This window comes from Phoenix dactylifera, chromosome 3 (assembly GCF_051530095.1).
Source record: "Phoenix dactylifera cultivar Ajwa chromosome 3, Ajwa_hap1_PhDact_Kaust_v1.1, whole genome shotgun sequence".
Taxonomy (NCBI): Eukaryota; Viridiplantae; Streptophyta; class Magnoliopsida; order Arecales; family Arecaceae; genus Phoenix; species Phoenix dactylifera.
The window spans coordinates 8,409,661-8,436,882 of record NC_143192.1 but is presented as its reverse complement, the minus strand read 5'-3'; the positions used below and the strand labels follow the sequence as shown (position 1 = coordinate 8,436,882).

Genomic DNA, 27,222 nt, shown 5'->3' with positions numbered 1-27,222 from the left:
TTTTTGGTGAAAAATAGGAGGGGAGGGGGAGGGACCAGCCCATCCGCGTAGCAGCTCCCACTAGACCTCCTTCCACCCGAAAATGTTCGATACAGGTCGCAGGTTTCGCGTGCCTTCTCCAATCCGTGGACTCACCACCACACGTGTGGGTACGTCATCCAAAGCGCCACCTTGACATCCGGACGTGGGGCATCCGGTTTTCTAATTTAATCGACGTTTGTATGTTTCGAACCTGAACAACTTGGGTGGAATTATCGCCCCCCTACCACTAGGCTACCATCTTGGTGACCTAGTTTCTACCTTTGGAACTCCTCCCTTTTTACGATAAGAAACTAGAAAGGACTTAAACGTCATTAAGGAAAGCTGAAGGAGTAAAGTAATAATCTTACACGTGACTCCACGATTCCCATTTCCGCGAACGAGAGCTAAAAGCGCTGCCTTCGGACTTATTTTCCGGCGTTCCGTCCCTCGGTTGAGAGAGAGAGAGAGTGAGAGAGAGGGGCGAAGAAGGGGTGAAAGATGGGAGTCTTGCCGGTGGTGAACACATACCCGCTGTCGAGCTATACGTTCGGGACGAAGGAGCCGAAGATGGAGAAGGACACCTCCGTCGCCGATCGCCTCGCCCGTATGAAAGTCAAGTGGGCTCCTTTCCATTCCCTAAAACCCTAGATCGAAAGGACTCGGAAAAACCCTAACTTGATTTGGTTTTCCCCTTTCCTTCTGTTATTTCTTTCTAATTTGGAGAAGATGGGGCCATGAATGAATTCCTTTGCTCTTTTTTAGTGGATTCCAATAAGGATCGAAACTTTTGTGATTGGAGACAGAATCTAGAATCGAAATCGTTTTTTTTATTCCTTCTTAAAATGTTAATAACGCGTTAGCTTATGATGTAGAATTTTCAGTGTGCAACATATGAAAACATAAAATATAGAAAGTCCGTAGTGTGTTTTTCGTTCTTATACATGTATTTGAACCTATGGATTAGTGTTGTCACGTAGTGAGAATCCGTTTTGGCCCATTATACGTGGCTTGAGGTGCGTGCGAAAAATTAGGTTCTCAGCGAAATTGCTAATTGAACCTTTTTGTTCATTCCATTATAGCTGTAATTTGAACGAAAAGGCGTTTCTTGAACTGCGATTGAGATTTATGAATTCTCTTGTTGTATTGATATGTCTACCTGAATGTGTAATTCCTTAGCCATGATATTTGCAGATAACTTTTTTCTTTGGATAATCAAACCTGGATATTAAACTGCACCCTTATTGGAACCTGTGGTACTTTGATAGGCTTTTAAGTTATCCAAAAGCCTACAGAATAAAAAACCTGATGGGACTTGTTTTCGGTTGAGCTTGTTTTTCAGGTTTTATGAATTAAAAGAATTTTATGAATCACAAAAGTTATTACAAAACTGCATTCAGAAAGGCATGGTTGTGGTGTAGATTGACAATTTTCTAATAGTCTGAATCTCCAACATTTGATTAACATTCCTCCATATTATTTGTCGAGTTATGAATTTATCTTTGCCATTTTGACTCTTGGACTTTGTTTTTTGCTAGACTACAATTTCCAAGTAATCTAAAGGGGATTGATATTGCTGAGATCTATTTCACTCTTCTCGAGCAACCATATTTATTCTTATGAAAATGGACTATTATAGCCCTCCAAAGCAAAAGGCTGATTTTTGTCTCATTTAATTCTTAAATTACTCTTCCTTCCCACCCATTTTGTCTCTTTTAATTCTTAAATTTGTCTCTTCCTTCCCAGCCAATTGCTGTGTCTTAGCAGGACCATTGACCATAGCACCACTCTTACCCCTTTGGTGACCATTCCGATTGGCAATTGGCTGCTCCATGACACCCTCTCAATTCGCATTGTCTCCATGTTGCGGAGCTCACTCGTATGTAAAAGGCTATCTCCAACACCTTTGTCCTTTTGCCACATTGCTGATTCTGGTGTGGTGGTGCCTCCTTCAGGCTTTCCTTGGAGGGGTCGGTGAAAAGAGTGGGGAAAGTGAGGGAGAAGGCTCACTATAGCCTTAGGGTAGTGGCGTCCCATGGTGGTGCCTTTCTCAGTGGTGTACCACATCTACTTGACCAAGAGCGTTCGGTCAGCAGTACTTTTCCATCCTCTCTCTCATGTCACTTGTTCTCTAAGCTTCTCTCTCTCTCTCTCTCTTGTGATGCACCTTACCAATTTATGTGTTATATACTTCTAACTTCAGCTACATCAAAAACTACTTCAGTTTGCTTGATTTGATATAGGAAGAGAAAGCCAAAAGATAAAGGAAAAGATGACCACTATTATTATGATTGGTTGGGGTTACCCTCCAAAGGGTTGTGCAAAGAGGACGGAGGACACAGGTGGTATGCTTTCATTCTAGGTGGTATAATTGGCATAGAGTAGCTTTCAGTAGCCTTGAATCAAAGCCATGCATCCTTGTCGAGGAGGTGGGAGATGTATAAGGAGTGGATAACATGGCAATGGCAACGGTAGAAGGACGACTCGAAGAAATGGTGCTTAGTGGTAGAGTAGTAGTTGCTATATGGCGAGAAGGTGGTTGAGCGAGAGCATTTGATAGTGCAAGAGGTCCATTGGGGGGGGATACCTTGGAAGGAGTTGGTGGTGCGGAAGGCAGGGGAGGAAATGGATGGGTAAAATGTTGGGCCTTGTAGAGGTGGATGATGGGGATGATGGGCCAGAAATAAGGTACGACAGTGACAGTGAAAGCAGAGGTATTGGGTCGAGTTGTAGAGGTTGTTGGTAGGGAGCCATAATACTTGTTGACGATGATGGTGGGTCATTGAGTGGAAAGCCTTGAAGAGCTGGCCGAAAAGGAAGTGATGGAAGAGGTGGGGCTTTGGGAGGAAGGCCCATGATGTTTGGATGAACGAGATAACTACCAATGAGAGAGGTGATTGATTTCAAAGTGATGGATGGGGAAAGTAATGTAGTTTAATCATTTCTTTGGGAAAAAAAATATTATAGGTTTAGAAGAGTACCTATGAGTTCTGTCTAGCTCTATATAATAGTCAGTTTATATAAAAATGAATTTTATTGCTCTTGATCGAGCAAAAGACCTGTAACAAAATCATTGCCCTTTCCACTAATTTTAAGAGGACAACGCCCGTTGATATTATTTTCCTAGCATCATAGGGTTTCATGGTGTCATATTTTTTTTTTGACTTTGTAGCATCCTTTCCTCACTCCAGTACTTAAAATTGCTCTCATTCTCCTCCCATGTTGTCATACAATAGCTTTACTTGTATCACTGTTATCCACTTGTATTGCTGTTGTGTACTGCTTGATTATTGTCTTATACAATGCTAAACTTATTATTAGCTATGCTTGGCCCTATGATCCTTAAATCCTGTAGTTTGTGGAGAAAAAAGGAAAAATCTCTCTCCAAGTTTTTCACTAGCTGGCCTTGTTAATCCTGCACTCATTCAAGTTAGAGTATATGGCTGTCTTGCTGAGATCTTTAACTGAAGAGGCCTAGAATTGCCTTATAATTGTAATGGATTTTGCTCTGCAGCTCAGTGGGCACTTAATCCTTTCTAGTATCTGAGTTTTGAGTGACTGTTGTTTGCTCTCTCTCTAAAGTTTTTTTTTAAAAAGAAAAATTATGAATTTCATATCTAAATGAAGTAAATGCATGTTTCTTGTCATCCCTTGCTTTTTGATTTCCAAAAATCCAAATTTAATGTGATGAAGAGGGGAAAAAGTTACATTGGCCTAAGGGCTTCCCATATTGGAATTGGAACCATATAGTAGCTGCTTATATTTGATGCCATCAAGTGTGTTTGCTCCTTCCTCCTTTACTTCGCTTTAACTTTATCTGATGATGATATGCATTATAGAATTTTGGTATAATCTTATGATGCTAGTATTAACTTTGCTTCTTTTTTTTTTTTAACCAAAGGTTTTAAATTGTGTGAGACGGGACCCTTCCCGGTTTTCTGTGGAATGGGATGCCTCATGTACCAACACCCTGGAAGGTGGATGTCTCATCCTATTTTGATCCATTTCCTAACTTGTCCTATCTCGACACTCATGATAGTGGGATGCCCTGCTATGCCACCGGCATTTAGAACTTTGTTTTTACCAGCCTTTCTTGAGTATTTTCAGACTTCCCAATTTTGTTTCCTCTTAATTTTCTAAATTTTTCTAGGCTTTTGTGTTTTTCTATGTTACAACCATAACAATATGTGTCGACCTGTCGTTTAGAACAGCATATGCTTGCATAAGATGCTGTTAGTCGTCTCATGTTGTAGGTTAATATTGACGCATTCTTTTAGTTGCCTAAGGTCTTATGTTAACAATGACATCTTTTATATGCTTGTTCTTGTAGGATTATTGGGTAAAACATATTACATATTCTAGAGAGATGCCATGGCTAGATAATAGAGCTCATTACCTCATCATGTCGCTTTTATCTATTGATAAAAAATAACTTGTTGCTTATTTAGACAACAAAATTGGTGATTTTTCTTTTGGGGTTTGTTGAACCTAATAATTTGGAATTCAGAATTGAGCTCAAAGACTATAGGAGATTGAGAAGTTGAGACTTTCTAGAAGCTAGTTGTTTGCTTGCATCTAGTAATTGAAGATGACTAAGGCATAGAAATTTTATAGAACTCATGGACTTCTAATCAGAGTAGATTTTTTTAATAAAATAAAATTTTATGCTTTTGGAATAATTTAAATGCACAAAATATGGAAAAGTTTATTAATACATCATGAATTTTCTGGTCCAGATACCCCTTTACTGAAATTGGTTTCTTTTTTATTCACATAACCTTGTATAAGTTGATGTTCGCTGAAACCTCATATTGTTGACATGACAATTTGGATTTGAGAAGGCTCGAGAGTGCTGCTTCTATGCGGTTGATATTTGATTCCTCTTTGTTTTGGATGGCAGTTACATGAAAGAAGGTATGCGTACAAGTGTGGAAGCAATTTTGCTGGTAAATATCCTATATCTAGTTGAATTGTTGGTTAAAACAATTTCCTTTTTTGACTATTATAATATCCTAGTTCTAGAAGGCATTCATTTGGTGTTGTCTTTTCTGTCAGCCATGTTAATCACTAGTTGAAATATCAAAGATGTAAGCTGGCTGCCTAGAAGATATGATATGTAAATTCAAAGAAAGACAAATATATTGATATAGATTTAGCAACTGTGATATGTTTGCAAAAACTGTTGCCCTCATCTAGTGGAGTATTGAGAAACAATTAAATGATATGAAGTTTGTTTTACATTGATATGCAACATCTCTATGAGATGAATTAACATGCTTAGATATTGAGAGATTTTTGTGTAACATGCTTAGTATTGTAAGAGAAACAATTCCATCGATGTTATCAACTTATCATGATTCTTTCACCTAGTAGGTGTAGGGCTTTGGATTTTTGTGGCAGTTTATTTCCAATTTTCTCCGAAAGAACTTTGCAAAGGACCACACTATTTCTTTTTTTGGTTGCTGAGTTGTTCCTAAGATCATTCCTTTTTTTTAAAATAACTGGAACTAAAAGAACCTTTCAATTTATTAGCAAAAAGGAGAACCTTTAATTTCTCCAAGGGTTGCAGGTAATTGTTGGAAGATGAAGGATACATTCTCTTTGGCTGTGTTTGGAACAATTTTATTAATGTGAAGCTGTTATTCTACAAACATAGCAAAGGTATCACCTGAAAATAAAGTCATAAACCACCACAGTTTTCATCAGGTGATTCCCAAATCAATTTATTGTGACATCCATTTGTAGGTTTTTTGGTGTGATGAGAGGTAACTATGAATAATTCTGGAGGAAAAAAGAGTATTGTTGCCTGAGCGAGAGAAAAACTTGTAGAAACTGTGGATTATAAATCTCATGAGTGTTGATAGTTAATTCAAAATGGTAATTGCTACTTAAGTATGAAGGAGTGGCTTGCATGCAAGTCAAGAGAGCTGCTTAAGAAATATTCTGGATATTTGAATTGGAAAGGTAAGAATTTCATTATGGTGTAGCTTACCTGTCCAGAGATGTGCTTTGCTTAAGCAAGTGCATGACTGGCCTGAAAAACTGTTGTTCATGTTGCATCTATTTTTAAACATTGTATAAAAATAAATACGAGGCATCATGCAAAACATAAACTGGTCTATTTTGTTACTGGACGTTAAATTTTATTTATGCTTAAAAACATTAAGGCAGCATTTTGTTGCAGATGCTTTTAGTGCCAAAGTAACTATCTGTAGTGATAAATGAATGATGCATAAGCTTCTATCCACAAGTGTGGATTGGTTATTTGTTCTTTGCTTTGTTTATAAATGGTTGAGCATAAGTAACTTCTTCTTTTTTTTCTTCTGGGAAGGAAAAAGGAGAGCCGAAGTCCACTATTTATTAAAGAATAAAAAGAATACAACAAACTCCCATTGGGAGGTAGAAAGTAGCTCTACATTACACCTCCAATAGCTGAATAACCCTCTCAAAGCTTAGTAGGTTCTTAGAATTAAAGCAGTTCTTCCATTTGTTGACTAAGCTGAGAAGACTCTTCAAAATACGGGAAGATGATTCTTTGATGATTTCTGCTCAAGAAAATGCTGTTATTTCTCTTCCACATGTACCAACAGGTAGCCATAACCAGTTGATCCCAACCAAGTCTAATAGCTTTAGGCACTCTTCTTCTTTTCCACTCAGTCTACAATCAAAGGAGGGATGGAGCGAGACCTTGGACCCCAAGTTTGAGCTTCAACGATCTCCAAATCCTTGTAACATTGTAAAATCCTTGTAAAATACAACCACCTGGGACAACCCATCCTTTTCTTGCCATAATTTCTTATTTTTTTTAGCATGGATTTTGTTTTTGATTGTAGCACGGAGAAGATTTAATCTTTTCTGGAGCAGCTGCTTTCCAATAAGAAACTCATTTAAGCTACTTACTATGTGCTTCAACCATTGCACAATGTCCGTTCGTCTCAGTAAGTTATTTCTTTTGACAAGTCATTAAGCCATTTTTAGCCATTGTTGCACCAAAGGATTCATGTCATAGCCATTGACCAACTAGAAACATGGGTTGAGTATCTGGCTCAACACTATCAAGAATTCCAAATCATGTCACTCTTTTTGGGTCCATTCTCGGTAATTACTCACATCATTTACCTACAAAGTTAAAATCTTGTCATTCTACATTTTCTGTTCTCCTATTAAGCAAAAAAAAAAAAGGAGCAATTATTGAGGCTATGGTGTTACATGAGTTTAGTAGGCTTGGATTTGACCTGTTTTTGACAAGTTTTGCACTTTGCATGCACCAGCAACCTGACCAATCTCAGAGATATGTATGATACTTTGCTTTAGAAATCTTCTGGTACATGTTCTGCAATTTCTTGGAATCAATATCTTGAGATCTAAATATAGAGGCAGTTTGAAATCTAACCCGACTATCTTTGATTGATTGTGCTTTGATTTTAAAATGATTTTTTAATTTAATCTACTGTTAAATGTTCAGTATTTATCAACAACATTAACTAATAGGCTGTTAGCACCACTAACATGTGATATTTTGCAAATGTGACTGTTTGGGATGATTGGATAACCAGATTCATGAAATCCAACTGCTGCGATGATATGGATGGTTTGGATTTATATCTAATCTTCTTATATACAAAACTAATCATCCAACGATCATTAGGAACTTTCTAATGAATAAATGGTGTGGATTTGATAGCTTTATTTATTTTAATAGATGAAACTTATTACCCATTGGCTTAAAAAAAAACCTATATAGATGGATGAAGGTGCTAGATTAGGCCATATCACCAATAACCAACAAAAAGAACTTATGATCCCATGGCTCTGAAAGCCTTATGGGTCAATGGATGGACTAGATCAATTTATCTAGTCCATCTAATTAAAATAACTTATGAAAGCCATGAGGATCAATCAATGGATCAGATTAAGTCATTTGGTTTATTTAACTAAAGTCACAACACAATGACTCTAAAATTTCTTACAGATTAATCAATGGACCAGATAAAGTCATTTGGTTTATTTAACTAAAGCCACTTATGATCTGATGGTTCTAAAAGCCTTGTAGATCAGTCAATGGACCAGATAAAATTGTTTGGTTCATTTAATTGGTCACTTTTGATCCAATACCTCTAAAAGCCCTGCACAATCGATCAATGGATCAAACTAAAGGTACTCAGTATGGTGGTTCTACGAGCCCTGTGGATTAATCAATGGACCAATTTATTTATCTGGTCTATTTATTGGATGAAACTTATCATCCTGCATTTATAGAAGGCTTTACTTATGATCCAATGGATTGTGTTGAATTAATAAGATGAATCTTATAATCTAAGGGCTATTAAAAAGAGCTTTTACAATATGATGTTTTAGAAGACATGTTTACAATCTTGTGGAAGAAACTTACAATCTCACAGCTGTATAAGCAACACTTAGAATCTAATGGCTCTTGTTGTGTTATGTCCCAAATTACCTATCTCAAGCAGGTTCTTATGGCTTTTAATGGTTAGAAAAACTATGAAATTGTTCTTCAAAGATGGGAAGAACCACTCATCTGAAGAGATTAAAAGAAGCTTTCTTGTAATTGGGTGGCAAGGAGAGTAGCAAACTATGAAATAACCGGCTGCCAAGTGGTTATCTATAAATCTTTTATAAATGTTCTCTTAGAGATATGAAAAGATTGTGTACTCTCATCCTCTCTTTTGACATCTTACCTCTACTCTTAAAGGTGAGACACCACCTGCTGAGCATGCCAGTATTTGTGGGATCACATATCTATTGCTTGGTTAACCTTAGGAACATATGGCTCACAAATAGCTTAAGGTGTGATGATCCCATAGATACTCATAAATCTTATGTATCTAGTATAATATTTTCCTGTTTCCTGACCTACGCCTGGATTTTTATTGCTTGCAGCGGGCTTGCTAGGAGTCCACCCTTTGTTGTCTTGCTTGCTTACCTTTTGCCATATCTTCTGCTCTTTAATAAATTCATTGTTTCTTGTTAAAAAAAGGCAAAAAGAAGGGGGCTGATTTGACTTGGTTAATTCCTCATAGCAGTTTCTGTTCCAATGTGTTTTTATTTAAATGACTGCCAGAATGGTTTCCTTGAGTGTGTTGTTATGAACTTGAAAGCTGCATGCTAGTTGCAATATCTCCTGGTTCTTGTGACAGATACGCCCCTAATGTTTTTTTTTCTTTTTTTTTTCGATTTTTTTGGTAATGAGATATGATCCTAATGTTTAGGTTTAACAAATTGGCTTGATTTGCAGGTACAGGAGCACAATCATCCTCATATATTGTTACTGCAAATTGGAAATACATTTTGTAAACTCCCTGGTGGACGCCTGAAGCCTGGAGAGAATGGTGGGATGTTGTGTTTATACTGCAATTTGAACCACTTGAGCTTGCTTGAGTGCTACATGTAAGCTGTACCTATGTGAAGTTTTTCAATGAATTTGTGACGTTGGCTTCATATGACTGAAATTTGCAGAAATTGAGGGCTTGAAGCGAAAGCTGTCTAGTAAGCTTGCTGCTAACTCAGCATCCCATCAGCCAAATTGGCAGGTGCGCTTTTATTAAAATGTACCTTGATACATTTGACTTATTGGAATTAAAAAAGGAACGAGGTTTGCAGGTAACAACTGCTAGTGTATTAGTGTTTCAGCTAATTACTCCTTGTCCAGACTAAATTAGCTCATCCACCAGCCAGCTGACATCACAGAGTACCTAGGAGTTAAAAACTGTGAGGCTTGAGTATGATTGTGTAATCATCCTGTAACTCTGCTAGTTTCCCTGCACCTTCATGCTAATGGTTACAGGCTTGTGCCGTACCATATTGTGTCACCTACAATAGTATCCTGTGTTTTCCATCTGTTACTCTTCCTCCCTATGCTGAGATGCTTCTACTTTGCACCTGGAAACTGCAAGTTGTTTCTCCTTTCCCTACATCACTGCATGCCACTAAATCCTGCTGGGTGTGTCTTGCTAGGCAAAAGACATTTAATATATGCTCTGGTTGCCTTCCCTGATTGTCTCAAGAGTAGAAAAAACACTCTTGGTGGTAGAAGGGATGGAAGGTGTGATGGAAACTACAATGGTGTGTGACAGTGTCTGCATTGGTGGCATTGGTAGCATTGCTGATGGTGATGGTGATGGTGGGATGGCAGCAATAATTGTTGTGGTGACAATGATGGCGGTGAAGATGCAAGTAGTGGTTCTGGTGATGATGGCAGTGGTGGTGATGGTGGTGTCTAACTGTAATGGTGTCATGCTGCTGGTGACGTCAGGAGTGATAAAGTCGGCAGTGGTGTATGGTCAGGGCAGTGTGGTAGCTCAGCAATTTCAAAATATGAAAAGAAAAAGTTTTGGAGAACAAATTTTCAACTATTAGTTAAGAATCTTAAGATGTTGAAAACTTATTTTATGAAAATAAAATTAGATATGCCAGACATACCCTAGTTTTTACGGTTTAAATGTCTTAAAAGTAATATCAACAATCATGTATGAGTAAATTGATTGTTTAAACCTTATCAGTGCATGTCTTTTTTTTTTTTTACCCAAAATCATGCTTCTTGCATGCCACATTTTTTGACCTTTATTAATATTGGGAAGAAATCGAAAAAAAAATCTTTGTTCTGCAATCTTATTCATGACCTGATCCTATCCAATCACCTCTACAATCTATAATATGAACCCGCTCTTCAGGACATTATGCTCAAGTGCTTCTGTTGGTTAATGCTTCTTGAAAGCAAATTCAGATTTTGGTGTCTTCATGTTATTGTAGACTTCTTTCCGGTGTTGAAAGTGAAAGGGTTGTGGGTCAGTTGCTCTGTAATTCAATGAATTGCTTGCAATGCTCTTTCTTGGTTGTTCATGTTAAGAGGGTTAGCTTTCTTCTCTTGCTGTTTTTATAAGTTGCCGGGCCTGTATTGTTCAGCTTTGTGTAGGGCTGATGTTGGCCTTAGTATTTTCTGCTTGCGAAGGTCATATCTTTGAGAAGTTACCGTGTTTGAATTGGTGCAGTAGTGCTGCATTCCATCTCTTTGTATTGTCCCTTCTGAAGAAAAAAATTATGGTGGTTGCCTCCCAACCTTCTGTTATTTTTACAATTGAAAAAAATAGACACCATTTAGTTTGGTTGAGATGCCGTGTGGAGATATGTCATACAGTGCCTTAACTGAAGACCATTATGGATGGATATCTTAATTTGCAACAACTCTATGCCACTTGCAGGTTGGAGAGTGCGTTGCTGTCTGGTGGAGGCCGAACTTTGAAACAGTAATGTACCCATACTGTCCTCCCCACATCACCAAGCCAAAGGTAAACTTAATTTGGAGCTTAAAGGCCCTACATTGCTTTTAATACTTGTGGCTAACTATTCCTAAATCAGAATTTATTTTCCTGTCTTCAGGAGTGTAAGAAGCTCTTCCTTGTTCACTTGTCTGAAAGGGAATATTTTGCTGTACCCAAAAACTTGAAATTGCTTGCTGTTCCATTGTTTGAGCTCTATGACAATGTTCAGGTATCATTCATCATCTTTCCTCCTCTAGCACAACCTACACTTGGTGAAATCTTTTCTTCTTTTGTAAGGCTTGCCTTTCTAAATGCCCATGAAGATATTAGTTGATTTCCTGATTTTACTTGGTTTAACCATGAACTTCTCTATGATGGGTGGCGGGGTTCTTTTTCTCCCTCTTAAAATGAATGCAGTTTCTTGCATCATTTTTACATTCAATCCGTGCAATCATTTAGTAAAATAGTCAACCTTGAATTAGATTGGTGGAAGGCCCAGCTTGCATGTCATGCACTTCAGTTTATGTCTATGTACTTTGGATTTTTAACCTCAGTTTTGGTTCATATAATAATAATTATATTAGTAGCCTTTGCTTTTATTTGTTCATCCTAAATCTAAAGCTGCATGATGTTTGGTCAGTTGGGAAGGTAGAACACACTTGCAATCATTATCCTATAATAATAATTATAGAACATCACTGCAATCATTATCATATAGTTCTAATTAAATTTTTTATTATTATTATTATATATATATATATATATTCTCTTTTAGATGCCAGAACTTATCTTAAAATGTTCAAAGCTCTGATATTATGCCTTCTAAAGTACTTTTCTAACATGGATGCAGAGATATGGGCCTGTTATTTCCACAATTCCACAACAATTGTCTAGGTTCCAGTTCAACATGGTTAATGCATGAAACTGGGGAGGGTAAAGAGGAAATTTTGCAAGGTTATTTGACAAAGATATCGAAGTTTGACTGTCAAGATGATGCAAATATCGGAGCTTCTCAAATAAATATAGTGTTTGGTTAGTATTGCATCTTACTTGTATGCACGTATAATTGCAGATTGATTTTTAGTTGGTTCATAACTCTTGTTTATCCTCCACGTTCCATGCGTTGGAAGGTTGGATTATTTAGCAAACAAAGACCACATTATGAATGCCTAAGAAGGCCTGTATTTGTGATGGTGTTTATAGGAATCATTAAGTGCAAATCACTGATCGCCTTATGATCAGTTCACTTATCCTTGGTAAGCTATAATGTTAATTTAGCTTCTGGTGTTGGATGGGAACTGGTTGGAGAAACTTTGGAAGTTGTATTGCAGGAGCTTCCATGTTCCTTCCTATATATATTATCCCTCAAAAGATCCACCCCTTGCCCGTTGCTTTTCTTCTTTTCATGTGCAGTCCATATCTACTTGCCATGGACGAAATACTCTCTGCTACAGGAAAAGGTAGATCAATAGGCAGTCATGACTGATTAGTTCTTGGTTTCTGGGAGAGACGAGAGAAGGGAATTGGCATGGATCTTTTAAGGGATGGTATAGGAAAATAAATTTGGTTTTCTTAAGAAACCACAAAGAGCCAGTCTCTGAGATGCGAAGCCCGTCTGCAAAACTAATTAGCATGGTTTCCTAGCTTTTCAACTATTTATTTTTGCGTAATAACACAGCTAGTATGGTCCATTTTTGTATCCTCTTGATGCATGATTAGAACTGTCTCAAAGATATGACTATTATTTTCTGAACATTTTTAGGGGTGCAACTCTAGATCAGTCATATGAATTTAGATGATCCATTATTACAACAGAGCATAATAAAATATAATATATATTAATACATAAATATATGATATAGTATAATATTAATATAATATAATATCATGCTATTATAATATAGTAATATAATATTGTATAGTATAGCATAATAATTTAATATAATATTAAATTATTTAACATAACATATTAATGTATTATGATTTAATGTAATATAATATTATATTTAGAGTATAATATAATAATAAAGGTATAAAATATTATAATTATTAGCGTAAATTAATTTTCTATCTCTTGATGACTATGGGATGATATAACGTAATATTAAATTATTTAACATAACATATTAATATATTATAATCTAATATAATATAACATTTATAGTATAATATAATAATAAAGGTATAAAATATGATAATTATATCATATAATACATTTTTTGTAATTTTTTTATTTTATTATAGGTATTTTGGTCCAAAAAAAATGTTATAACTCAAAATAGCTTTCTGACAATTTTTAAAAGTGTTTTTTCAGAGAAGTTCTATCATGGAGCTTCTTCCAAAAAGCTGTTTTAACTTTCACAGCTTTCCAAAAATATTACCAAATATCTCTATTTCATCTAAAAGTATTTTTTGATGGTTGGAAAGTACTTTTTGACCCTCCAAAAATTTTCCAAAATAGACCTTAATACTTAATACCTAAAGTAACCTCAACTTTTCTTGACTCTATTTAGAATAGAAAGCCTTAATATCCAACATAATAGCAAAAGGTTAGGGATTTCAAAGCCAATAGATTTTAGGTTGAGTCAGTTTAGATAGACCACCTCGATGAAATCATGTCATCTAATATTTGTCCTATTTCAGGTGTAATATTTTATAATTTGGCTAGGTCAAGTAGAAAACATGCCATTGAGGTAGTAGCTCAGTGGAACTGGGCCTTACTTCTAACTAAGTGGTTCCGAGTTCGAAACGCGCGGGCGTCGATTAAATTGTGGCGATCGGATACTTCCTGCTCGGATACGAAATTTGGGAGGACTTATTGGTCCGCTGGTAGCCTCGATGGTACTAGGTGTGACATACTCAAACAGAGGGTAACTGTGTCGGAGCCTAGAAGAGTAACGAGCCGGCCCACGGTTATTTCTGCCCACATCGAACATTCTCCTGATGGGGTGGGGGCTGCTACGCGGGGGTGGGCTTGTCCCTTCCTCCCTCTTCCTCTTTATTTTAGCAACAAAAAAAAAAAAAGTAGCAATCATACAATGTTTTAGTTCTAAACTCATCCGGGAGGTTTAAAACTTTTGATTAAGCAAGGGGTAATTGCATTACTAGACCACAAGTTACTTCCTTCGTTATATTGCATGCATGGGTTATTTTTGTCATTTGGGATATGCCTGTCATTGTTTGACAGTAATAGCTTCATCTTTCAATACTTTAATGGCAGACGCGGAATGAAATACGTAGGAGGCAAATTTGTTATTTGCCAACTGACAAATTTGCCCGAGTAAGAATGTCATAACTCTACAATAACGCGTGTTTCTTATTTGGTCATTTCTTTAGTATGATTGCTTAATTTATTTAGCACGAGTTTTTGCATTTTACAAAATAATGGAATTTACTATTCAAAAATTACTTTGTAAGATATTGTTGGGGAAGTTAAAATCTGCAACAATGAACTTTCAAAAAACTTTCTTATGTATTCTTCCTTACAAGTAGTGTTTACCAAACATTTTTAATGTTTCAATTCATAAGATTGTTCATTGTAGAACAAGTTGTGAAATATTGGATGAAACCAAAATTTTGTGAATAACTTAATCTGTTCACTATTTTAGATTTGTAGTTGAAATTAAGTTCGGTATGTTTCAAGAAGTATTAAGATTCTTATAAAATGAGACGATGAAGAAGATAACATTGCGAATGACATGATTATGCTCAAGGATATGTGATATCGCTTTCTTTGCTCAAATTTGGTGATCGTTTCTTTCTTCGCTCAAATCTAGTTGAGCATATCGAGCAGCATGATGAGAACTCAGGGATTCCATCTTGATCGAATTCCAACTTGGATACTCGCAAGGCTTTTTACAAGGTTCAACGGTCAATGCTACAAAAATAAAAAAGAGTTAAAAAAAAGTCAACAAGTATAACTCAATGTCCAATGAAATCAAAAGAATTCCAAATATGATTCATGATAGTTTCTAACTCATAATTCCACAAGAAACATAATGCCAATGAAGCTACTTCAACACAAGGTTCAATAAATTCTCAAATGAAAGAAAAGATCAATATTTATCTCAGCTATGCCGCTTATCACTTCAATAGCAATCTCTACGTTTTACCCCTGGTAAATTCTCAATCAACCACACGTACTCACCACTTAAAAACAAAAAAAATCGAAGCAATCATATATGAGATTAATCAATTGGAACACACTTCTCCCTTTTTAAATCATAAGATACATAATACAATAATATATTTTGAATACAATATATATTTTACCACTGTGTTGACAAGCAAAATAACTTATAGTTTCTATTTTATGGCACAAATAAATGAGATACAAGTATACAACAATTAATCAGGTCTCACAATTTGCACCGTGACAAGTATCAGGCAATTGTCATAATTTGTCCCACGATAGGCATCAACCAATTACAAATGTAGGATGCATAAGCACATGATCATAATTCCAATAATAGCAACAGAACTAGGATTTACTAGTTCATTTCCAATCTCATTATCAATGCCCCAGTTCTGATTTTGAACCTCTTTTAAAATTTTTCGCATAACCATCCTACCATGATGAATAGAAATACCATGCAATGAATAACAAGTCGTTCGTAGGAGATGTATAAAAACTTAAGACCTCATCTAAAAAGGCTAGTTAGAAGGTATTATTTGAGTTCCATGATTCTGCATAAGTACCCAAGATCTATTCAGCGAATAACTGATGCGAGACTAAATACATGCCTGCATGGGGCCTTACATACTCTCCCGTTTAAGCTCTGACGTCCTCGTCAGGCTAAGGATTCAAATCCATTCAAATCTAATCACAAGCACCATGATCGGCTTGTAGTCAACCCTAATGAATCCGTGCTGCAGTATTTCTTAGTCCATATACGTTATGGGTTGAATTTGCTCTTATATTATTTGTAACAATCCAGGACCTTACTCAAAAAGGTTAGCCATAAGGTATTATTTAGGTTTCTTGATCCTATATAAGTATCCAAGATCTACACGGTAAATATTCGATATGGGATAGAAGCAGGTCAGGTGTCAGGTGCTGAACGCTGGAAACCAGGTCAGGTATCAGGTCGTGTAACAGCTTTCCAGCGTTCAGACATTGAAATTTTAGGCTACGATATTCTTGTTAGTCTTGATAGTTTATCAATTTCGTTAGTATTTAAACAATAACCGAGCTCCCTTTTTTTTTTTCCCTGCTACATCAGCTACCCAACTGATATTGTTCTGGCCTGCCCTTTGGATCTTCTCAATTATATCCTGAAAAATACCAACCTCCCCGTTCCTCACTGCTGGTGTGGCACTTTTAGAATGGCCCAACTCGCAATGATACTAATCTTCTTGTGTCTCGAACCAATCCCCGACTGCCACATGGAACAAACAGGGAATGCAGTGGTAATAGCAGCAGTTCCCTGATGCCTTAGCTTCTGTTTGCATTGCCGTTTTGTGAAATCTCTATCCACATAGGCTAAATGATGTAGAACAACGTCTCGGACGATGCAAATTTTAGAAATTTACCAATAGGGCGTCCGGAATTCACCGAACACTGGTAACTAAACTCGCGGAATCCATCAACGGAGTGTTGGAATCCACTAATAAAAAAAATATGAGGAAACTCTCAAAACTAATCATCATCCCTTTAACAAAGTCTTACAAGCCTTCATGCAAGCAAAAATTAAAAAGAAAAGTCAAACCAAAATATTCCGTACCCAACAAATAAAACATAAAAAAAAAATTCTCTCATAATCTCACCTAGCCAAAGTGTCCCTGGGTGGGCTGCCCTTCTATGCCTACGCTGTACACGTGTCTGATCGATGATCTGGAACTGGTGTCTGCACCACTAAATAGGTATTTAGGACTCATTTGATTCGTAGAAAAAGATGAAAAAAATATGGTCAACAAGAAAATAAAGAAATACCTCTTGTTTCTTTTTATCTCTCATTGGTCATACTAATGCTATCCTAGCTATAACCCCCTATTTGTAGGTTTCAAAATGGAGAAATGTTAAAAGGTGATGTTTTAGAAGAATCTCATTATGCAATTCTTTAAATAAATAAAAGCTGTCACAAGAAGGAAAGATAGGAGAATAACTACAATATTCTCCAACGATAAGCATCCTACAAAATATAAAATATAAAATACAAAATAATAGAAATTTTGAATTATAACAACATTGAAAATTCGAATTAATAACTATAAAATTCCAATAATGTTCCATGAAAAAAAGGATTGGATGCATATCATCTCCCACTGTGAGGTTGCACTCGATTTATTTTTCTTCTACGACTCGAAAATTCTACCCTTTGAGAATGTTTAATGTATAACCTTAAGAGGTGGTTGCGTATTAACCCGTTACTCTCGACTTGCTTTTTTGATAAACTAATATATTATACAACTCTAGTGTAAGTACATCCATTAGAGTCATACACTATACGTTTATAAAGCTGATGGGGAACAGAGGAGGAAGAGTACCAGAGGACACATTTCGAATGGTTCGCAGACAATGCGACCCAATCTATAGCACTATTAAACTCTCTGTAGATACATGTCAACCCAGAGAAACTTAGAGAAGATGCAACCCTCTAAATATTATAAAGTAACAGGTGGTACCATTCACATGAGCATCTGGCTTTGATCTAGTTAATCACAGTTTTCAAGTCATCATCCAATATAATGGTAAGTACAGTAGTCCTATAAGACAAACCTTCCCAAGCAACACATGTAGACATTTGATCAGCAAATCCTGGTGTGGGTTTCTAAACACTTCCTCTCTCTCCAAAGAAGAGCTGGTGTTTGCTGTGCGCGTTATGTAATAATAAAGTTTTTGAGCAGTGTCAAGAAGAAACAGTAGCGAGTGAAATATTCAGAAGATCCTCATTTTCTCCTTCAACTATCCCTCTCCCAAAGTGCTTAAATGTCCAATCATGCTGCCAAGTTGATTACCTGTATCATAATATGCAAACATTTTGTACCCTTTTCTTTGATTCTTTTTGACTGTTTAATCGTTTTAGCCTATGCATAATGAGAGAATATTTTTTTTCTTATGCTAGAAATTTAGGACTCGTTTGGTTTGTAGAAAAAGGAGGAAAAATATGGTCAACTGGAAAATAAAGAAATACCTCTTATTTGGTTCGAGTTTTCAAAGAAGAGAGATGAGAAAAAAAGCATTTCTATAGGGATAAGATTTCCATATTTCATGAGAAAGAAAAACAAGTGGAGGATATGGAAAAGAAAAACTCATGGAGGACATAGGAAAGCTACTTTTCTACCGGTTTAGAATTGAAGTCTTTTTTTTTTTTTCAAAAGGATCCTCAAGATATCAAAATCCATGAATAAGATCTTTACTTTTATTAAGAGTATAATAGGTATTTCATACAACTTTTTTAAAAAAGTAGATGCTCAATCAAATATAAGCCACTCTGATATGTGTCACTTTTTTATAACCAACAAAATATGCTAAAACCATTTTTTCAGGCATCATATTTCTAGAAATCTTTTTAGAAAAGACATTTCAGTGAGAAAAAAATCTTCCTGTGAACTAAATGAATCCTCACTCCACTCTCTAGCGGCTTATGTGATTGCATTTATGCGTAAAGTGATAGAAGAAATTTCTATGGATCCTCATTCTAATTCCAAGTATTCAGCATGACTTCCATAAGCAACAAAATGGCATGTCAACTCTGATAAATTACTTTCCCTCAAAAAACATTGATTAATTACTGTTACTCAGATTAAAAAGAAAGAATATTGGTCTTCTATCGAAAAACAAAGAAAGAATATGGGATACCAACATATGCTTTCAATTATGGATGGACATGGTCAATGATCAGGACTGGTAAAGGCTAACTATGGTCAAAGAGAAAATATTATCACAAAATGCACAATTTTTTTATGAGAAAACAAATTATGTGAAGTTCCATCATTTGGATAGACAAAGGTAATTGATTTCTACCAATTCAAGTTTTAACATATGTTGATATTAGATATGATGATTCGCACGCACAAGTTGATTTTTAGTCTTACATAAAACTATATGATTTATATCTTGGGACCACCAGTTCTTCCAAACTTCCAATACAAAAAACAACACAAAATAAAAAATATATATGTAATGTTTATAATTTCTGAAGAGAGGAGGCATCCTTGTCCAAAAAGGTTCAGGATTAACAATGAGGATCATATTAATTGGATAATATCTTTGAATGAAAAAAAAAAAAAAATAGGTGAGGAGAATTGATAAGTTTGAATTGGGCAACATCTTCCTCAATATCCTTGGAGAAATCATGTCAAAGGCCATTGAGTTACTTAAGCTTTTTAAGAAGTGATTTTGTTTTTATTCCTTCCAAATGTACCAGTCATGTAAGAAACATGATTTTCACACTAGATGTAGGAGATTTCTTAATTTCTGCCTCCCAAATATTTCTTAATGAAGATACATTAATAATCCTTCTCTCGATCCGAGGATCGCTAAAACTTCAGAGAGAACCCATGGGAAAAATCTTGCTCTAAGAATGAAACAATTCCAGAATGAACAGCCAACTTGTCATGAACAATTTCAACCACAATTTTTTTTTCCTTTATGAAACTTAGCTTTAAATTAAATGAGCCAATCCATGCATCTCAGTGAGCCCCAAATTACGAACAAATTGTTGAGAATCTTTAAAATAGGGTTTAGATCAATAATCAAGCCCACCATCGTCATGATGACAATTAGTTTTATTGAAGCAGCAGAATAGTCAATACAACAACAAAGGTTAATTTGGATTGATACCACATTCCTAATATCACATATTCATAGGTTTTTGACATCTAAACTATCTAGAAGATCATACTTTTGAGGCCTCTAAGTGTCAATTCCTTTCTAAATATCTTAAGTGTTGTTAACTCCTTAATTTATTCTTCAACAAAAATGGGCAATCATATTAAAATCATATTATAAACATGGAATGTGTATAAGTCAACAAATTCTCAAACTATGATGGGCACTGAAATTCTTCCATTGATCAAAAGCTCCCCAATAAATTCCTTTTCATTAGCAAAGTGGAAACCACTTATTTAATCAGTCGCCTTTCAAAGAAAATAGCTTAGTGTGGTAGCTTGTCCATTTTTTCAATGAGTAGGTGATAGCACTTGATAATGGGAAAATCAAGTCAACATCTTCTTTTATTTGTGAATTTAATAAGAATAAGGTAAGACTGCTCCCATAGTTTTAATTTGCAGTTAGGATATGCCATTGTTTTATTGACAAGTAGAAGATAGAACCAATAGCATGAAAAACTAGCTTCCACAATGCTCTTCAATTCTTTCTAGAGTTTATAGTCATTATAAAATTCAGAAATCTTGGATCGTGTAGATTTTCCAAATCATAAAATACGGCATGGCAGTTGTCTGAAAGGCGTCAAAATATTTTACAAGTCACATGTAAATTAGCTCTCATTCTTTGGTGTCAATTTCTTGTTTTTTCTAGTTTTCTTTTATGATCTGTTCCCACAAGACCCAGTTTTGATTGGAGGAAAAAAAAATTAAAGAAGGTCGTCATGAGCATTGCACATAATTGAGCATGTAGTTTGCTAATTTATCTAAATGCAAGTTGATTGGTTATTAAAAAAAGCAACCTGAATCGGAAAAATATATAATTTGCCTACTCTTCCACTGCATGACTTGACCCAGCTCCCATCTTGAGACCGTCAGCAATATTAACTTTGGCTGCATCTTTTCAGAATCTGTACTGAAGTTCCACTGAAGTCAAATACGTGACATATTTAAAAACTTTTTCCTCTCTCTCGACAATGTTAAGTTACACAATGAAACCATAGAAGCAACTAACTCAAGTTGAAGCATAGCGCAGATTATAACTAACAGTGGATTAATTCGGAGCACTTTGTTTGATCCAAGAGAATTCTTTAACTCGATATGGATCACTTTTGCCATTACAAGCAGGGCTGGACAGAATCTAAGAGCGAGATCTGTCATATCGGAAAGTCAAATCGCATGAACGGCATGCTATGCGGAGTAGATCGACCATACTGTTCTACATGGTATCAGAGTCATAGGCTTGGAGATCAGTTATTCGTGTGTTCGTAGCTCGGTGTGGCTGAAGAGCTTTAGTAATTTGCTTTACGGCAGTATAAGTATATGAACTTTTGTTCAGTGATTCAAGAGATGAATCATCATAGCTTGCTTGTATTGCTCACGCATTTGGACTATGAATAGAGGACTCTACAGATATAGAATAGAGGGCCCGATTGGAAGAGACTCACCGAAATAGTGGTTGTTCTTGCAAGCATGTAGACGGTAGGTTGTAATGTTGGTGAACCGTCAGATATATGCACGAGGCAATTTAGAACTGTTTTGATATCCTGAGAAGAAAATTTTGTTGGGAATTAAGTCTACAAAAGTTTTTTTTTTTTTCTCTTTTTTTACGAGATACAACTCACCAGCTTATATTTGCATTGAAATTGAGATTAGAAAGATCTCCTGCTTCATGCTGTATACAAATAATAGTCCAATATCCAAGAAGATGTCAAAAAGTACCACCAGAGAGTTCGTGCCCATATCTGAAGATTTGGATTGGAGTGCCATTGAAGTAATCTACGATATCTACTTTAAGCCAAGAAGTAGCAATTCTACGAAATCTTATACTCCCTAGACATAAGAATTAAGATAGTTATTTTTTTTTCCTGTCTCTCTTTCCTCTCATTACGCCTCCATTCTTTAATTTTCTTTCTACTTGGGAGCTCTCGTCGGTGCTTTCTTTTCTTCTCCCCTCCTGTTTGCAAGCCTCCTCAACCACCACCTCACAACGGTGCCGGCCATCTTCTCTTCCACCGCCGGCCACAGCTAATCCACCGTTCTCTCTCGCTCCCTCTCATTCTCTCCCTCTCTCTCTTCGATCCATCCGCCTGCTACTTTTCCTGGCCACACATTCCATAAGGCGTTACACAGGGAATATACAAGTTCTGATATCTCACAAAATCTTGGAGAAGGTATAAAGTGCAAATATTATTTCAAAAATAATGCAACTAAACTCCACCAAGAACCGCTCTACATAAGTTGACTAACAACAATGATTCCAATATTCTAAAAGGTATTTGATACATTCTATGAGGTTCCTGCAAAGAAAAATACTGCATATCTTGTGGCCTTAAAAAATTATAGAAGAAAAAATATGAACTTAACATCAAAGTAAAATTTCTCGAACACAATAATAAAAAAAATAGTAGTTACATGAATTGTCATATGCCAATTAACCAATACTTGAATTCCCAATAAACTATCCAACGTGTCACCATTTATTAGTGCATCCCATATAACCAAAATAATACCTTCATCATTTAGTAGTTGTTCGAGTAGATGGATCACTATCATAAATCTTTAACAGGGTTCAAGTGCAACAATATATTCAAAGAGTATATAATAAGAAAATTAAGAAATTTTCAACTTTGGACTATCCATCATCATAAATTTTCAATCCTTAAGGGGGGTGCTATGTGTGATGAGGCAACCATAGTGCCACATGTCCATCCTATGATGGAATGATAATGCTATATTTGAGCCTGTGATAAGGCAATAGCAATAATATGGCTAGTCCAGTTCTCATTTATATTAGTTTGCAAGCAACCCATCACTCTTAGTGTTGTGGTTCAAATTTGGCCCGAGGGCGACCATACTGGTGGAATCGAGGGAGCTACCGATGGTTGGAGGAAGAAGACGGGGGCCATTTCCTGCACGACGGCATCGGCGGACCTGCACAAAGCCTCACCGGTGTTTCATTGAGGACCCTCCGACGATCAAGTTAAAGTGGGATAAATTTGGTCCAGCCAAAAAGTTCTTTAGAAGTTACTTGACCGGGCTATTTATAGTTTTGGTGGAGAGGCCCAGGTGGCAGAGGTATTGTCCACCCTCATCATGAGAGGGGGGTGGCTCTGAATCGAATGGCGCACAACTAAGGCTGGCCGATGGCGTGTGGTGCTGTCCGTTTTCGAGAACGGTAAGGTATCGATAGTTGTAGCAGGGTATGGTCGGAGTAGTCATGGTGTTGTCCTTTGACTGTTGAGGGCCAGCTATCAAAGCGTGGCGTGGTGGCATTGTAATGTACGACCACGTAGGAGGGCGTGGGCGCACACATGGGTGTGGTTGTTGGCGAGGCCGAACCCGTTGAGTAGGGGTGGCAAAATATGACCCGACCCGCCAACCCGACCCGTGTTCGACCCAACATAAACAGGTTTGGATTTGACCTAAACAGGTTCGGATCGTAAACAGGTCGACCCGTTTAACCTGTTTATTAATTGGGTCGGATATGGGTTTTAGATGTCTGACCCGTTTAAACCGTTTAACCCGTTTAACTGTTGGGCAGGTTAAACAGATCTAAACAGGTTAAACGGGTTAAACAGGTTAAACGGATCTAAACAGGTCTAAACAGGTCGGGTTAGGCAGGTTAAATAGGTTGGGTTGGACAGATTAAACAGGTCTAAACAGGTTAAACGGGTCAGGTTGGGCAAACAGGTTAAACAGGTCAGGTCGGGTTGGGTAAACAGGTTACCTGTTTATTAAACAGGTTAAACGGGTCGGGTCGGGTTACCTGTTTAATAAACAGGTCAGGTTCAGGTTTGCAATTTCTGACCCGTTTAATAAACAGGTCGGGTTCAGATTTATAGTTTTCTGACCCGACCTGTATTTGACCCGACCTGTTTATGCCTGACCCGACTCAATTGCCATCCCTACCGTTGAGAGGTCGCATCATGTGTTTGGCGAGGTGGCTAGACAGATGTTGAGGGTAGCTCGGCTCTCCGGATTCAAAAGTGTGCTCGGTGGAGCGCCCTGAGCTCGAGGGTCGAGGCGTATTACTAAAGTGAGCGCTCCGAGCTCGGTCGAGGCGGGTCGGTGAACATTAGAGATGCCCCGAACTTGGTCGGACGAGTCGGTGAATATCCGAGGCCGATGGAGCTTTTGGCAGAGTCCGAGGCCGAACTGATTATGGGCTGGACCGAGGATTTAACCGGTCGGTGTTGGCATTTATTGGGCCAAAACTAGGCGGTCTTTTAGCTGTGGGCTGGACGATCCATTTCGCCCCCTATCACTTAGCTTTACCAAGATAAATACAAGAACCATACTATGCATTACACAATCACATTCAGGGTTCCAAAATATAATTTCCAGATTGGAATTTTCCATTCCATCATAACCGCTTCAATTCAGGGCTACTCACAAGTATCTAAATTCAATAAGAAGCATGGTTTCCATATCATAATTTAAAGTTGAGAAATTTTGTTCTATTGCTACATCCTATATCAAAACCATTCATAAGCATTCATAATCAATAGGAGTTATGACAAATTTCACTCATTAAATTATATATTTACATAATACAAGATTGCATATCTATACTAAGAAAATATACAAAAGAATTTTTTATATTTAATGTGCAACACCCGATGTTCCAAACAACCCAACAATGCACCTACACATATCCAATAAAATTAATATTAATAACTAGCAAGATTATACAAATTTATATGCTTTGCAAAATCCAAGATCTGATAATATTTCTAAAATCAACATATGCAACCAGCTTTAAAAGGTAGGGCTCTAAGCTGGCTACCACAATAACTAAAGGTATCTAATAAAAAAGCTTTCTAGCGAGCAGATATTGTAGGGACTTTGAGGAAACTGGGTTCCTAGCAATTGGACCTTCCTAGCCCTCTCACGACCAAGAGGTTAAATATCAAGCAAGCAATAAGCAAGCATTTAGGGACAATTGGAATTCCTAGCAACTGGACCACTCTAGGCGACCATTCAGCAAAAAAAACTTAGGATGGAGAGGATTTATAAGGATTAAGGCCCTAAATGAACCCGAGCACGGGTTGTTGGTGGAGGGGAGAGAGAAAGGCAGTGATGGTCAAATGGCCCTAGGAATGGAACTTGGTGGAGATATGGGAGCAAAAGGCATGGCTGGATGCACTAGATTGCAAGATGTGGCAAGGTTAAGAGGGAAACTAGCAAGATCAAGGAAAAGGTTGGCACCAACGAGAGTGAGCTAGGATGAGAAAAATAGAGTAGAAAAAGGTGAATAAGCTCCGGAGAGAGGGTTTACCTAACTGAGGGTGATTGGTAGTGAAGATCAGCCAAATGGATAAAAAGACCAGTTGGATCGAAGTGGAGGAGGCTCCAAAAGAGGTAAGATAGCACTGGGTAGTGAGGAGAAGAGAGTAGGAGAGAGTAGCGAGGATTAGAAAATAGATTCACCAGTCTGAGTGTGGCCAGCAATGAAGATCGATAAGGGATAGATGAAGATTGGTGAGATCATGATGATAATAGAGGGGGGTAAGAGTGAGGAAGCTAGAGAAGAGGAGAAGAATAAATAAAGGAAGAGATTGAGGACGAGATGAAAAGAAAAGACTAGGAGGTTTAAAGGCAAGGGTTCTCACCCAGTCAAGCCCTTAGCTCGCTTGCCTAGTCTTTCAAAGCTATATCTAGGATAGCTCGAAAGCTGGGCCTAGTTCTCACATCCTTTTCTCCTTAAAAGAATTTCATCCTCAAAATGACATACTTGGATCATCAAAAAGTTGAGATACTGAGTCCACATCACATCTTCCAGCTTCCAAGTAGCCTCTCTCTTGGTGAGATTACTCTATTGAATCTTGATACTAGGAATAATGCAGCATCTCGAGACTCGTTCCTTCTTGTCTACAATTCGTATAGGATGCTATTCATAAATCAGATCCTCTTAAAGCTGCAATTATTTAAGCTCCACTACATGACTAGGGTATGACACATACTTTATTAATACTAATACATGAAATATATCTTGCACTCCATATAGGGCATATTGTAATTCTAATCATGATTCTATTTCTACCACTCCATCCAAAATTTTGAATTGACCCAAATATCAGGTACTCAACTTGTCCCGAATTTCGAACCTCATCACATCCTTGGTAAGAAACACCTTCAAAACAATGTGGCACCCTCTTTCAAGTTCTAACTCTCTCCTTCTATTATTTATATAGCTTTTCTACCTACTTTAAGCTATATGCAGCCACTCTTTAATTACCCAAACATTTTCCATATTTTATTGCACTACCTCATGTCCCAACAATTTTATCTCACCAGCATCATTCAGGTAGATAGGGGACCTACATTTTTTGTTATAAAAGACGTCAAAAGCAGCCATTTGAATACTAGCTTGGTAACTATTATCGTAAGTAAATTCTACCAGAGACAAAGGATTATTCCATGCACTTCGCAAGTCTAAGACATATGCTCTCAACATGTGCTCTAGGATCTAATTGGTCCTCTCTATCTATCTACCAGTTTGTGAGTCAAAGGCTGCACTAAAATTTACTTTAGTCCTCATGGAATTATGCAGGCTCTTCTAGTATAACATGTAAATCCAGTATCCTTGTTCAATACAATAATTACTAGAAACTCATGCGACTTCACGATCTACTTTGTATACAAGTTTGCCAATCTTTGCATGAACAAACTAATTTTGAAAAGTAAAATTGTACCTTCTTTATCAGTTACCTAGTATGCAAATTTGCAAGGTCATTGTTGTCTCTCCATATTGCTTAGTGGAAATAGAAGAACATTATCATAGGCTTTGTGACTGGTTTGCATAGAACCTCTAGGTAACGATGTTGTTTGGCAAATATTGTATGACATTTTCGGCAATCTCCCTCTTCATTCCATTACACTACAAATTCTTCCTCAAATCTCTATACATTTTGGTGCCTCCTTATTTTATGGTTTAATAGAGTTGTGAGCCTCCTCCAAAATCTTTTTCTTCAACCCTAGAATCTTGTGAACATATATATGTTACCAAATCCCGAGGAACTATCCTCATCGAATCTGAATTATAATTGAGTACTAGATTTTACCCCTTTTCTACAATTTTGGATCTCTTTCCTTA

General features: G+C 36.8%; 1 protein-coding gene across 2 annotated transcripts; it reads left to right on the top strand.

The window, feature by feature from the left end:
• Positions 1-395: 395 nt before the first annotated feature.
• LOC103710557 (pre-mRNA cleavage factor Im 25 kDa subunit 2) lies at positions 396-12,547 on the top strand. 2 transcript variants are annotated; one of them, XM_026805999.3, is made up of 8 exons: positions 501-638; positions 3,920-3,995; positions 4,919-4,964; positions 9,275-9,368; positions 9,496-9,569; positions 11,238-11,324; positions 11,416-11,526; positions 12,148-12,547. In XM_026805999.3, the coding sequence occupies exons 2-8, from the start codon at positions 3,964-3,966 to the stop codon at positions 12,217-12,219; spliced, it is 516 nt and encodes a 171-aa protein (XP_026661800.1). In that variant the 5' UTR covers positions 501-638; positions 3,920-3,963; the 3' UTR covers positions 12,220-12,547. The 2 variants fall into 2 exon arrangements, with proteins under 2 accessions (XP_008794550.1, XP_026661800.1); XM_008796328.5 differs by lacking the exon at positions 3,920-3,995 and having other exon boundaries at positions 396-638.
• Positions 12,548-27,222: the final 14,675 nt, after the last annotated feature.

Coding starts and splice junctions, on each gene's coding strand:
- LOC103710557 (XM_008796328.5), top strand. CDS start 520: ATGGGAGTCTTGCCGGTGGTGAACACATACCCGCTGTCGAGCTATACG. Junction 9,369..9,495: donor CCTGAAGCCTGGAGAGAATG/GTGGGATGTTGT, acceptor TGAAATTTGCAG/AAATTGAGGGCTTGAAGCGA. Junction 9,570..11,237: donor CCCATCAGCCAAATTGGCAG/GTGCGCTTTTAT, acceptor TGCCACTTGCAG/GTTGGAGAGTGCGTTGCTGT.